This window comes from Anolis sagrei, chromosome Y (genome assembly GCF_037176765.1).
Source record: "Anolis sagrei isolate rAnoSag1 chromosome Y, rAnoSag1.mat, whole genome shotgun sequence".
Lineage (NCBI taxonomy): Eukaryota > Metazoa > Chordata > Lepidosauria > Squamata > Dactyloidae > Anolis > Anolis sagrei.
In genome coordinates, this window is record NC_090035.1 from 62,709,311 (window position 1) to 62,723,109 (window position 13,799).

The 13,799-nt window shown below is 47.2% G+C and overlaps 1 protein-coding gene across 1 annotated transcript; it reads left to right on the forward strand.

Moving 5' to 3' along the window:
- Window positions 1-3,831: 3,831 nt before the first annotated feature.
- Window positions 3,832-13,131, forward strand: LOC137095220 (ras-related GTP-binding protein C-like). Its single transcript, XM_067461621.1, is given in 9 exon segments — window positions 3,832-4,058; window positions 4,060-4,152; window positions 4,154-4,567; window positions 4,660-4,863; window positions 5,106-5,305; window positions 7,830-7,944; window positions 9,045-9,187; window positions 11,604-11,752; window positions 11,994-13,131. Coding segments are annotated over 9 exon segments (1,494 nt in total). The 5' UTR covers window positions 3,832-4,034; the 3' UTR covers window positions 12,146-13,131.
- Window positions 13,132-13,799: the final 668 nt, after the last annotated feature.

Below are 13,799 nucleotides of genomic sequence, written 5' to 3' on the forward strand. Positions count from 1 at the left end.
TATATAAACTTCACTTGCCTAGTTTCCAACAGAACTCACAACCTCTGATGTTGCCTGACAGATGTGGGCAAAACATCAGGAGAGAATGCTTCTGGAACTTGGCCACTCAGCCCAGAAAACTGACAACTGCTGCAAGGCTATTCAATGCTAGTCAAACTGGCCAACTGCAACATTCACGCAGACAAGAGTTCTTTCTCCCACCCTAGGCATTCCACAGATATATAAACCTAACTTGCCTGATTTCTAACAGACTGCACAACCTCAGAATGCTTGCCATAGATGCAGGCAAAATGTCAGGAGAGAATGCTTCTGGAACATGGCCAGTCAGCCCAGGAAACACATAACAACCCAGTGGATTGATGTAGGGTTTTCAGGCTTTTGAAAAACCTACAACCCAGTGATTCCGGCCACTAAAGCCTTCGATAATATGAAGCCACTTGATTGGGAAACAGACTTTGGAGCTGCCAATCAAAAAGGGGACTGGCCTAGATGGTGAAGCTGGGAGATGCCTGCTCGGACCCCTGGCCATTGACCTGTGGGGTCCCGCAAGGTTCCATTCTGTCTCCCATGCTTTTTAACATCTACATGAAACCACTGGGAGAGGTCATCCAGAGTTTTGGAGTTAGGTGCCACCTCTACGCAGATGACACACAACTCTACTACTCTTTTCCACCTAATTCCAAGGAGGCCTCTCGGGTGCTGGATGAGTGCCTGGCTGCTGTGTCTATCTGGATGAGGAGAAACAAGCTCCTCATCAATCCCGACAAGACAGAGGTCCTCCTGGTCGATCGTAAACCTGACCGGGTTATAGGGTGGCAACCTGTGTTGACGGGGTTACACTCCCCCTGAAACCACAGGTCCGCAGTTTGGGAGTCCTCCTGGACTCATCGCTTATGTTTGAGGCTCAGGCGTCGGCAGTGTCCGGGAGGGCTTTTGCACAACTGAGACTCGTGCGCCAACTGCGACCGTACCATGCGAAGGCAGATCTGGCCGGGGTGGCCCATGCCTTGGTCACCTCCAGGTTGGATTACTGTAATGCGCTCTACGTGGGGCTGCCCTTGAAAACGGCTCGGAAGTTCCAACTGGTACAACGAGCAGCAGCCAGGATGTTAACCGGGGCTCCTTACAGAGAGAGGTCAACCCTCCTGTTTAAGGACCTCCACTGGCTGCCGTTTATTTTCCGAGCCCAATTTAAGGTGCAGGTGCTTATCTACAAAGCCCTGAACGGTTTGGGACCATCCTACCTGCGGGACCGCATTTCCATCTACGAACCCACACGCTCACTCCGATCATCTGGAGAGGCCCTGCTCGTGATCCCACCTGCGTCGCAAGCACGTTTGGTGGTGACTCGAGACAGGGCCTTTTCCGTGGCGGCCTCCCAACTTTGGAACACCCTCCCCAAAGACCTTAGACAGGCCCCTACATTGGCAGTCTTCAGAAAGAACTTGAAGACCTGGCTGTTCCAATGTGCCTTCCCCGAATAGGAAATCCCTATCACCAAGTCCTTAAGCACCTTACTAGAAGTAAGATTGCTGTACACCACACACTGCACTTGCCCTATAATGCCTTGTATACCACCTGTTCACACCAGCACTTTTAATCATGTACCCATTACTTTGGCCCGGCCCAATTTTATTATGTCTTTCTTATTGTTTATTGCTTGTTGTTTCTATTGCTGAATTGTTTTTAATTTGCTTTGGTTCTGTATTGTTATATTGTGTGTTGAGGCCTTGGCCTTTGTAAGCCGCATCGAGTCCTTCGGGAGATGCTAGCGGGGTACAAATAAAGTTTAATAATAATAATAATAATAATAATAATAATAACACAACCCGGAAAACTCACAACAATACTTTGAGAATCATGGAGGGACTGGTCCTGCCCCTTTAAGGGTTACTGCAGGGTTTGGGGGGGGGGGGGGGGAGGGCTTGTGGTCTGGGAGGGAGTGTGACCTGGGAATGGGTAAATGTATTGTGGAAGGCTTTCATGGCAGGAATCACTGGGTTGTTGTAGGTTTTACGGGCAGTATGGCCATGTTTCAGAAGCATTCCCTCCTGGGACGTTTTACCTCAGAGATTGTGAAGTCTGTTGGAAACTAGGCAAGTGAGGTATATATATCTCAGGTATATATATCAAGTGAAGAAGGGGGGGGGGGGCAGGGGACAGTTCCACCTTGTCTCCTGTGCTATTCTAATATGTTATAATATAATATATAATATATTGTATATACATATAATGTTTATAATATTGTAATGTAATGCAATATAATGTTGTTTTTCATACGTTCAGTCGTCTCCGACTCTTCGTGACCTCATGGACCAGCCCACGCCAGAGCTCCCTGTCGGCCGTCACCACCCCCAGCTCCTATTATATTATGCAATATAATACTACTACTAATAATATGATATTATAATTATATATTTATATTACATGTAGTATTACTAATAATATTACAGTATAATTGATATAGTGCAATACAGCAATATTTAAAACTGATATTGTACTATGTTAATATATTGTATGTATATATACCTTGTAAACCGCTCTGAGTCCCCTTCGGGGTGAGAAGTGCGGCATATAAATGTCGTAAATAAATAAATAAATATATCTGTGGAATGTCTAGGTTGGAAGAAACAACTCTCGTCTGGTTGAGGCAGGTGTGAATGTTGCAATTTGCCACCTTGATTAGCATTTGATGGCCTGACAGCTTTTAGGTGTGGCTTGTTAGTGCCTGGGGGAATTCTTTGTTGTGAGGTGATTAGCTGTCTCTGATGGTTTCTTGTCTGGAGTTCGTTTGTGTTTGATCTGGCTACCAGCATTAAAGAACTCTAAAATCAGGACAGTAAATAAAGAGAAAGACTAAAAAGGAAGGGGAATGCCAGACAGGAAACAATCAGGACCAGAAAACACTTCCCCCCAGCAGGAAGCAGCCAGGCTTTGAAATTGCAAGGCCATTAAATGCTAATACATAATACTAATATTGTGCTGTGCTAACAATATAACATATTGTATACAGATATAATATCGATAATATAATTTAATACAATATAATACTAATAATGCAATATGATAATTATGTATTTCTTATTACATGTAATATTACTAATAATATTACAGTATATGGTGTAGTACATTATGGGAAGGTATGTTACTAATATTGTGCTATGCTAATAGTATAATGTACTCTTTCCTTCCTTCCCTCTTTGTCTTTCCCTTCTTCCTTCTCTATGTGTTTCTTTTTCTTTGCTCTTTGGTTCCATCCTTCCTTGTCTCTTTCTGTGTATGTGTTTTGTGTGTGTATATGCATATATGTGTGTATATATGTGTGTTCGTGTTTATTTATGTGGTTTTGTGTATGCGTTGTAATGTAATTTTTGGTTTTTTTGCTTTTTAAATCTTTTCTGCTGTGTTTTTCAGTGTTTTTATGAGTGATGATCTCTTGTTGACGGAATAGGTGTGTTGTGTCTAAATTTGGTGTCAATTCGTCCAGTGGTTTTTGAGTTATGTTAATCCCACAAACAAACATTACATGTATATAGATATAACTTGTAAGCCTCTCTGAGTCCCCTTTGGGGTGAGAAGGGCAGCATATAAATGTCGTAAATAAATATTCAATCAAGGTGGCCTATTGTACCATCCACACTTGCCTCAAGCAGACAATTCTTTCACCCACCTCTCGATATTTCAAAGATATATAAACCCCATTTGCTTAGTTTCCAACAGACCTCACAACCCCTGAGGATTCATGCCCTAGATATGGGCAAAACGTCAGGAGACAATGCTTCAGGAACATGGCCATACAGCCCGGAAAACGTACAAGAACCCCGTTCAGCAGTGGAATTCTCTGCCCCGGAGTGTGGTGGAAGCCTTTAAACAGGCTGGATGGCCATCTGTCAGGGGTGCTTTGAATGCAATATTCCTGCTTCTAGGCAGGGGGTTGGACTGGATGGCCCACGAGGTCTCTTCCAACTCTAGGATTCTATGAATGGATCCTCTGTCGAGGAAACGGCTCTGAGACGCTTCCTGAAGTGTCTCCCATGGGGCGCATGCGCAGAAAGGTAGGCGGGACAGACTTCCGGGCCGTCGCCGCCTTGCTTCCCGGGAGAAGAAGGGGGCGTCGGCGTCGACCCGGAAGTGCTGGCAGGGCCTAGGCTGCTGCTGCTGCTCCCGGGCGATGGCGGCGCTGCAGTTCGGCCCGGGAGGGCCTTCCTTGGCGGGGACGGGCGGCGGCGGCGGCGCTTCCACTTCTGTGGAGGAAACCGGAGCGGCGGCTTTGGCGGGGGAATCCTTCCCGAAGGACTTCGGATACGGCGCCGACGAGGAGGAAGAGGAAGATGAGGATGATCGGGAAGCGGGAGGAGTAGGAGGAGGAAGCGGAAGCGGGGTGACGGGCGGAGGGGCCCCGGAGGAGGAGGACGAGGACGGCGAGGAAGAGGGCGACGTCGCGGGCGGGGCGGGGATCGATCTGGGCCTGGGCTCCGGAAGCGGAAGCGGCGCGGGAGACGCCTCGAAGCAGCCCCGGATCCTGTTGATGGGTCTCCGGCGGAGCGGAAAGTCCTCCATCCAGAAGGTGCGAGAGAGAGAGGAGGTGAGGGGCGGGGAGCCGTCTCCTAGGCGACGGTTGCCCTGACAACCTACGCCCCGCCCCCCTCCTCCTCTCAGGTGGTCTTCCACAAGATGTCGCCCAACGAGACGCTCTTCCTCGAGAGTACCAACAAGATCTACAAGGACGACGTCTCCAGCAGCTCCTTCGTCAACTTCCAGATCTGGGACTTCCCGGGACAGATGGACTTCTTCGACCCGGCCTTCGACTACGAGATGATCTTCCGGGGCACCGGGGCCCTCATCTACGTCATCGACGCCCAGGTTCAGAGGGCGGGGCGTGTGGGAGACCCCTCTCCTAGAAGGGCTTCCCTCTGAAACAGGCTGGGGCCAACTTGGGCCCTTTGGGTGTTTTGGACTGCAACTCCCAGCATTCCTAACAGCCGGCGGCTGAGGGGGAAAAGGAAGGAACCTGAGGCTGTTAGGAATGCTGGGAGTTGGAGACTAAAACACTTAAAGAGCCCAAGTTGGCCCAAGCCTGCGCTGTTCTCTCCTCCGCTCTGCAGGACGACTACATGGAGGCCCTGACCCGGCTCCACATCACCGTCTCCAAGGCCTACAAGATCAACCCCGACATGAACTTCGAGGTCTTCATCCACAAAGTGGACGGCCTCTCCGACGACCACAAGATCGAGACACAGAGGGACATCCACCAGCGGGCCAACGACGACCTGGGAGACGCCGGGCTGGAGAAGCTGCACCTCAGGTGGGAGGCCTTGAAGCCAGGCCTGGACCACAATAATTCCAAAGAGCCGGTAGACTGTTAGGAATGTTGGAAGTTTAAGTCTAAAGCACCTGGTGGGAGGGAGATGGCCCAGACCTGTGCTAGGGTTACCATTGCCATTTATTATTTATTTATTATGTACGGCATTTATATGACGCCCTTCTTACTCCAAAGGGGACTCAGAGCGGCTTACAGAATATATTTTCATACAATATATTATATTATTAGCATAGTACAAGGAGCCCCCGGTGGCGCAGTGGGTTAAACCCCTGTGCTGGCAGGACTGAAGACTTACAGGTTGCAGGTTCAAATCCAGGGAGAGCGCAGATGAGCTTCCTCTATCAGCTCCAGCTCCTCATGTGGGGACATGAGGGAAGCCTCCCACAAGGATGATAAAACATCAAAACATCCAGGCATCCCCCGGGCAACGTCCTTGCAGGTGGCCAATTCTTTCACTCCAGAAGCGACTTGCAGTTTCTCAAGTCACTGCTGACACGACAAAAAAAAGCATAGTACAATATAAGTATTATAACTATATTGCACAACACCGTTATATTGTAATATTATTAGTAATATTACATGTAATGTAAATATATCATAATTATAATATTGTATTATTGTTACTAGTATTATATTGTATTATATTGTATTACATTATATATAAATATATGTATATGCAATATACTATGTTATGTTATTAGTAAAAACAAGATTGAAATGTCTTCTGCTCCCCTCTATCTGGCCAGAGCAGCAGTTGGTGTCAGAGGTGGGAGGGACCTCCCAACATAATATAGGCAGAAGACAAGATGGAAATGTCTTTTGTTCCCCTGTGTCTTCACTCTTGCCAGAGTAGCACAGTAGCACCATTCTATTATTGTTGTTGTTATTATCATTATGTGCCTGAATGACATCATTTCCTCATTTATTTATCGTGTCAGAAGCCAGTTGAGGATACAGTTAAAATGCATTTAAAAACACAAATGGATTTTAAACAAAGAACTTGGCAATATGTTAAATGTCCTTTGACCGGAAGCTGGCCACTTGGAGTGTCTCTGGTGTCAATGTGAGAAGGTCCTCCATTGTGCATGTGGCAGGGCTCAGGTTGCATTGTAATAGGGGTTCTGTGGTTTGCTCTTCCCCACACTCGCATATCATGGGCTCCACTTTGTGGCTCCATTTCTTAAGGTTGGCTCTGCATCTTGTGGTGCCAGAGCACAGTCTGTTCCGTACCTTCCAAGTTGCCCAGTCTTCTGTGTGCCCAGGAGGGAGTTTCTTATCCAGTATCAGCCATAGATTGAGGTTCTGGGTTTTAGCCTGCCACTTTTGGACTCTTGATTGGTGAGATGTACCTGAGAGTATATCTGTAGATCTTAGGAAGCTGTTTCTTGATTTAAGGCATTGGCATGCTGGCTGATATCTGAACAGGGGATGGGCCAAAGATGTCAATGCCTTGGTCCTTTCATTGCTGGCTGCTACTTCTCAGCAGATTATTTCCTCATGATGCTCATGAAGGTTTTAGGGAAGCACTCTGGGCTTTGGTGCCTCTTGCTGTGCAGATCTTGTAGACGAGGAGATTGGGAGTAGTAACCAACATCAAGTAAAAAAATGGAGAATGGGACTAAGCAGAAGTTTTTCTACCAGTTTAATGCAGAATGTGGGTATTGGGGATAATGGATGGACCTCGACCTGTTAGGATTGCAACCCATCAGGGGTAGCAGAGTTTGAGAGGAGTATTCCTTGAGTTTATTTGATGCTTTAGGCAGGCAAAGACTTATTTTAACATTGTTTGTTTATTTATACACTTTAATGATACAGGCACATTTCTTTTGAGGGTTAAAATACTTCAAAAAAATTGGAGAGCTTCTATATTGACACTCATAAACTCTGTTTCTTCATGAACTATGCTGCTCCACACAGCTCTCCTCAATAAGAGCTCACTTTAAAAGGAAACACAAGCCTCAACAATTTACTAGCTTGTAGCGTTAGCTTTTGCACACTAAAGACCTCTAGCTCCAACCTGACATTCTCTAACAAGGCTTTAAGCTCAACTGACTTTTCTAAGTCATTCCATTTAAAAAAAAACCTGAACATTCCAAACTGTCAGTCATAGGATCGCAGCCCCTCCCACTGCTTTAATACAAAGAGACAAGGCAACTTCAAACTACAAACAAGACATACACTTCAGGCTACAAAATGACATACTAATAAAATAGACAAACTTCACATAGAGGAGGCTTGAGGGGCTGCTTCCTCCAATAGTGGGGAGGGGGACATTCCTCCTCTTTCCTTACAGGCAGCCCCCTTCCCTTGGTTTGTGCAATGGGGGCCCGTTCTGGAGGTCCGATGAGGGGTCAAAGGACAAGAGAGGACTGTAAGAGGCATGTGACTTTGAAACGGACCCCAAGGCTGCCGAGTTTGACAGGATGCTTCCGGTGCAGCTGCTTTCCGCTCAGCTAGTGAAGGAGGGGTCCTCTAAAGGGGTTGACTCTTGGTCTCTGCCTTGTAGCTTTTACCTGACCAGCATCTACGATCATTCGATATTTGAAGCCTTCAGTAAAGTGGTACAAAAGCTCATTCCGCAGTTACCAACGTTAGAAAACCTGCTGAATATCTTCATATCAGTAAGTAGCATTTCCTTATTCATATGGTTGGGTTTTATATTGTTACAGTATAGCTGTAAGGAACTCTGTTGACTCTGGGAAATAGATGCTTTTCTGTTTTTATGTTTTATGTTTATTTTTATGTCTGATATAATAGGTTGATTAAATTTTATAAGTTATAATTTGTTTTTATATGCTGTGGAGTTTAATTTTTGTTATTACGTGTCTATTAGTTGTTATATTCAGGCATTGAATGTTTTTCTTTATTGTGACTGGAATTCGCCCTGGGGAGATGGGGGTTCTGTGTGGGAGGTTTGGCCCAATTCTATCATTGGTGGGGTTCAGAATGCTCTTTGACTGTAGGTGAACTGTAATTCTCAGCAACTACAACTCCCGAATGTCAAGATTCTATTTCCCCCAAACTCCACCAGTGTTCACATTTGGGCATATTGAGTATTCGTGTAGAGTTTGGTCCAGATTCATCATTGTTTGAGTCCAGAGTCATCTTTGGATGTAGGTGAACTACAACTCCAAAATCAAAGGACACTGCCCACCAAACCCTTCCAGTATTTTCTGTTGGTCATGGGAGAACTGTGTGCCAAGTTTGGTTCAATTCCATCATTGGTGGGGTTCAGGATGTTCTTTAATTGTAGGTGAACTATAAATCCCAGCAACTACAACTCCCAAATGACATTCATTTTTTTGAGTGAAGGACATACATTGGGTTGTTAGGTGTCTTGTATCCAAATTTGGTGTCAATTTGTCTAGTGGTTTTTGAGTTCTGTTAATCCCCCAAACGAGCATTACATTTTTTATTTATATAGATTATTATTATTATTATTATTATTAGTAGTAGTAGTAGTAGTAGGCATTTGGGAACTTAGTGTTAGACTGCTACACGGGTTGAATGGAATGTGTTCGGGTTGCTTTTGGTCTTGAAAGGCCACGGTGCCCATTGTAAAGGAGGAGTGCATAAGTGGCACCATTTTGAGGAATCTTTCCCCAAACAGGCAGTTCTTTCCAGAGAGTTTTTCCAGGAGCAAAGCCCCCCCCCCCTTTTCCTCTCATTCCCAGCTGACACTTGCACATCTGTATCTGTGTTTTCCTCTTCTCCTTTGCAGAATTCAGGGATTGAAAAAGCTTTCCTCTTTGACGTCGTGAGCAAGATCTACATTGCCACAGACAGCTCCCCGGTTGATATGCAGTCCTATGAACTCTGCTGTGACATGATTGACGTGGTCATCGATGTCTCCTGCATCTATAGGTCAGTGCCTTGCACTTGGATCTGTTGTGGACATGGCAGTGGTTGCTCAGAAGGCCTTCAGAGGGGACTCTTTGGAGTGATTTTTGAAGGTTCCGCAACCTACTGGGCGTGTCCCAATTCCTGTAGGACTGTTGTGGCCCCTATTTTTGCCTGTTGTAAGTGTCTAGTATATATAATCAACTTATATCCCCATACCAAAAAAGGGAAATGCGAAAGACTGCTCAAACTTCCGTACAGTGGCCCTTATTTCTCATGCCAGTAAGGTAATGCTCAAGATCCTGCATGGAGCGAGAGTTGCCAGATGTTCAAGCTGGGTTTAGAAAAGCCAGAGGAACGAGAGACCAGATTGCCAATATCCGCTGGATAATGGAGAAAGGCAGGGAGTTTCAGAAAAACATCTACTTCTGCTTCATTGACTATTCTAAAGCCTTTGACTGTGTGGATCATAATAAATTGTGGCAAGTTCTTGGTGGGATGGGCATCCCAAGCCACCTTGCCTCTCTCCTGAGGAATCTGTACAAGGACCAAATAGCAACAGTCAGAACTGACCATGGAACAACAGACTGGTTCAAGATTGGGAAAGGCGTACGGCAAGGCTGCATACTCTCACCCAACCTTTTTAACTTGTATGCAGAACACATCATGCGATGTGCGGGGCTTGATGAATGCAAAGCTGGGGTGAAAATTGCTGGAAGAAACATTAACAACCTCAGATATGCAGATGACACCACTCTGATGGCTGAAAGCGAGGAGGAGCTGAGGAGCCTTCTAATCAAGGTGAAAGAAGAAAGCGCAAAAGCCGGGTTGCAGCTAAACATCAAAAAAACCAAGATGATGGCAACAAGAATGATTGACAACTGGAAAATAGAGGGAGAAACCATGGAGGCCGTGACAGACTTTGTATTTCTAGGCTCAAAAATTACTGCAGATGCAGACTGTAGCCAGGAAATCAGAAGACGCTTATTTCTTGGGAGGAGAGCAATGTCCAGTCTCGATAAAATAGTAAAGAGTAGAGACATCAGACTGGCAACAAAGATCCGCCTAGTCAAAGCCATGGTATTCCCTGTAGTAACCTACGGATGTGAGAGCTGGACCTTAGGGAAGGCTGAGCGAAGGAAGATCGATGCTTTTGAGCTGTGGTGCTGGAGGAAAGTTCTGAGAGTGCCTTGGACTGCAAGAAGATCCAACCAGTCCATCCTCCAGGAAATAAAGCCCGAATGCTCATTGGAGGGAAGGATACTAGAGACAAAGTTGAAGTACTTTGGCCACATCATGAGGAGACAGCAAAGCCTAGAGAAGACAATTATGCTGGGGAAAGTCGAAGGCAAAAGAGGGGCCGACCAAGGACAAGATGGATGGATGGCATCCTTGAAGTGACTGGACTGACCTTGAAGGAGCTGGGGGTGGTGACAGCCGACAGGGAGCTCTGGCGTGGGCTGGTCCATGAGGTCATGAAGAGTCAGAGACGACTGAACGAATGAACAACAACAAAGGATCTAGTGCAGGCATGGGCAAACTTTGGCCCTCCTCCAGGCATTTTGGATTTCAACTCCCACAATAATGGCTTTGCATCATGTAGCCCAAGGGGGCAGTCTGTGCCTTTGGATGCAAACACAGGCCCTCCTTGAGGAAAGAAGGGAACTAATAAGGGAAGGGTGCCCTAAGGCTCTCTCCAGCCTTTGAGGGTTTAAGGTGTTGGGGAATCTTTGCTGTTAGGTTCAAAACAACCCTTAGTTGGGGTGCCATAAATACAGCAGAGTATCAGAAGTAAACTTCATAACCAGCGAAAACTTATACGTGATGAGCTGGAATAAGCTTCTATTCCTTAGGATGGCTCAGGATTGCAGAACCAGAACTTTTAGGTTCAAAAATATTTATTGGAGTAAAAGAAAAACATTATAGATAGAAAAGGTCTTGGAACTGACTAGCTTACTAAGTTTCATCTTCAAAGAGGTAAAAAAGTAAAAAATAAAAAAATCCATGCAGCTAAATTTTGCCTAAAGAGTGAGGCAAAATGCGTCCTCTCTGGAAGGAAGGAAAGGCAGAAGAGAGAATGGAAGATGGCCACATGGCCAGCCCAGGACAATAAAAATACCTTTAAAAAGAAAGTTCCCTCACAGAGATTCCATTGCTACATCTTCGGGGTGGTGGAGGAGGCAGTAGCTGGCAGGAGGAGGAAAGACAAAGCCCTTTTTGTAAACATGCATAGGAATGTGGGGAAGGAATCCCTCAGCCTAAACCTATTTCTAGTCAAGCTACTCATTGAGGACTGGAGGCTTGATGACACAAGAGACTCGTGCAGTCCAGGGATGAAACCGAACAAAAGGGAGCCCTGAGCAGTCCCTTTTTCCCCTTTTCCCAATTTCCCCATCTCTATGGTTTAGCAGCTGCCTTCCACTCTCCCCCTCGGTTGCAGGCTGAAGGAGGATGGAAGTGGAAGTGATTATGACAAGGAATCCATGGCCATCATCCGGCTCAACAATACGACCGTCCTGTACCTCAAAGAGGTGACAAAATTCCTGGCCTTGGTCTGCATCCTGAGAGAAGAGAACTTTGAGCGCAAAGGTGAGGCAGGCTGAGGCTCCCCTGCGTCCCCAAATGGGCCTCTTTCCCAGGGTCTGAGGCCTTAGGTGCCTGCGGACTATATTTTCTTACCCCGGGTGCTGTGAATGAGCTCTCGGTGCGAATGGATGCACGTCGGAGCTCTGCAGAGCAGTTGTTGGGTGTTTTCTTGGATTGGTTTATCCTCAGACCCCCCCCCCCCCTCTTCCTCACGATCTCTTCCCCCTTTGTTTTTCCATCGTAGGCTTGATAGACTATAACTTCCACTGCTTCCGGAAAGCTATCCATGAGGTGTTTGAGGTGGGCCTCTCCTCCCACCGGGCCTGCAGCCACCAGGCCAATATCCCTGGCCTGAAGACAGTGACTCACAATGGCACCCCTAGGAGCGCCGTCTGAGGCGGGGCGGCAGCCAAGATGGTGGCCACCCAGATTGCAGGCAGGTGGGGCTCCACGGCCCTCCATGGCCACAGGAGGCCTTGCCCTGGGCTGCTGCCCCTGGAGAGGAATGGCCTTGGGCAGTGGGTGGAGCAAGGTGGCTGCTTCTGCTTTGCTGATGACCTTCGCCCTGACCCAGCCTTCTTCTTCGGCGGCTGCTTGGACTTCCCCCTCAGAGAACATCAGGCCTGGATCGCTGCGGCTGAACTGGAACCGGCTCAGTGTTACGTTGCTAAACCGATTCAGTTCCCGGTTGCCAAGAAGTTGCCGAAACCCAGAGCGTTGCATCTTGTGGCTTAGTTGAGCACAATTGCAAGCATTCCATGTCGTCCTTGGTTTCGTGGTGACAATACCTGGAAAAGAATTCTGTTTTTTGTGCCTCGGCGAAGGAGCTGATTTCCGTTTCCAGAGAAGGATTGGCGACCTAACTGTGTTGCTCGGAGCTGGTTTGGAGGCCTGGGCCTGTTGATGAACTGGTCAACGAGCTTCTGTTACGGTTCCTGTCTTTGGTTTTGAGGCTGCTTTTTGCAGTAAACAACTCCAGTTTTGCTGATGTCTCTGTGGGCTTGGTGCGCGTTGGATCCTCAGGCTCCTTCTCTTTGCAGAAAGGTCTCGCTTCTGTGCACCACAATGGGGGCTGACGGGCAGCCCTGGGCTCCATTCTGTTTTGCAGGCAGGGAAGCGCCTCGCATTCATTATTGCGTACTGCCCTCCTACCATCTGCAGCCTCCGCCCACCTCCACCATGCACCAATGTCCGAGGGCCCTTCTGACCAGGGATGACCCCTTGGCCAAAGCCTCCAGTCACATTTCTTTCCCAAAGGTCAGCGGAAACCTATGCTCTGACAGACCCAGCTCTCCTTGCTTCCTTGTTGTCGTCTTCTTTGGAGGGGACCTCTCACTTTGCTCCATTAATAAAATGCCTTTAATAAAATGCCATTAATAAAATGCCTTCAGGCCTTCTATGCATTGTGCGACTTGGAAAGTGGTGGTTGGGGGGTGCATTTGAAGGGAGGAAGGGACTTGGAAAGACTGGCAGTGGGACCCTGGATGGATGGATGGATACAGTTCAGACCTCTCTGGTGGAGGCTCCTCTGTCTTCACCTTCGAGGGGTGATGGGCAGCCAGAGTCCCCACACAAGGAACAGGCTGCCTACTTTTTGCCCCAGAGCAGGCCTGCTCTTCTTATCCTGGTGCCTCTGTCCACCTTGCTGTGGGGCAGAGCCCTTGTGACCTCTCCCCTCTCCAGGGGATTGCAGCGCAGTTCTCTCTGAGAAGAGGCCATTGCTGTGCTCATAAATAACCTGCTTGGGAAGCCGGTACTCTTGTTTGTTTGTTTTTTATTCCATTGTCAGGAGCAACTTGAGAAACTGCAAGTCACTTCTGGTGTGTGAGTATTGATGTCTGCAAGGACGTTGCCTGGGCACAACCGGATGTTTTACCATTCTGTGGGAAGCTTCTCTCATGTCCCCACATGAGAAGCTGGAGCTGACAGATGGGAGCTCACCCCACTCCCCGTTCTGAATTGCTGACCTTTTGGTCAGCAGTCCTGCTGACATAAGGATATAATTCATTGCACCACCGGGGGCTCCATAGAAGGGGCAGGTAATAGAGCT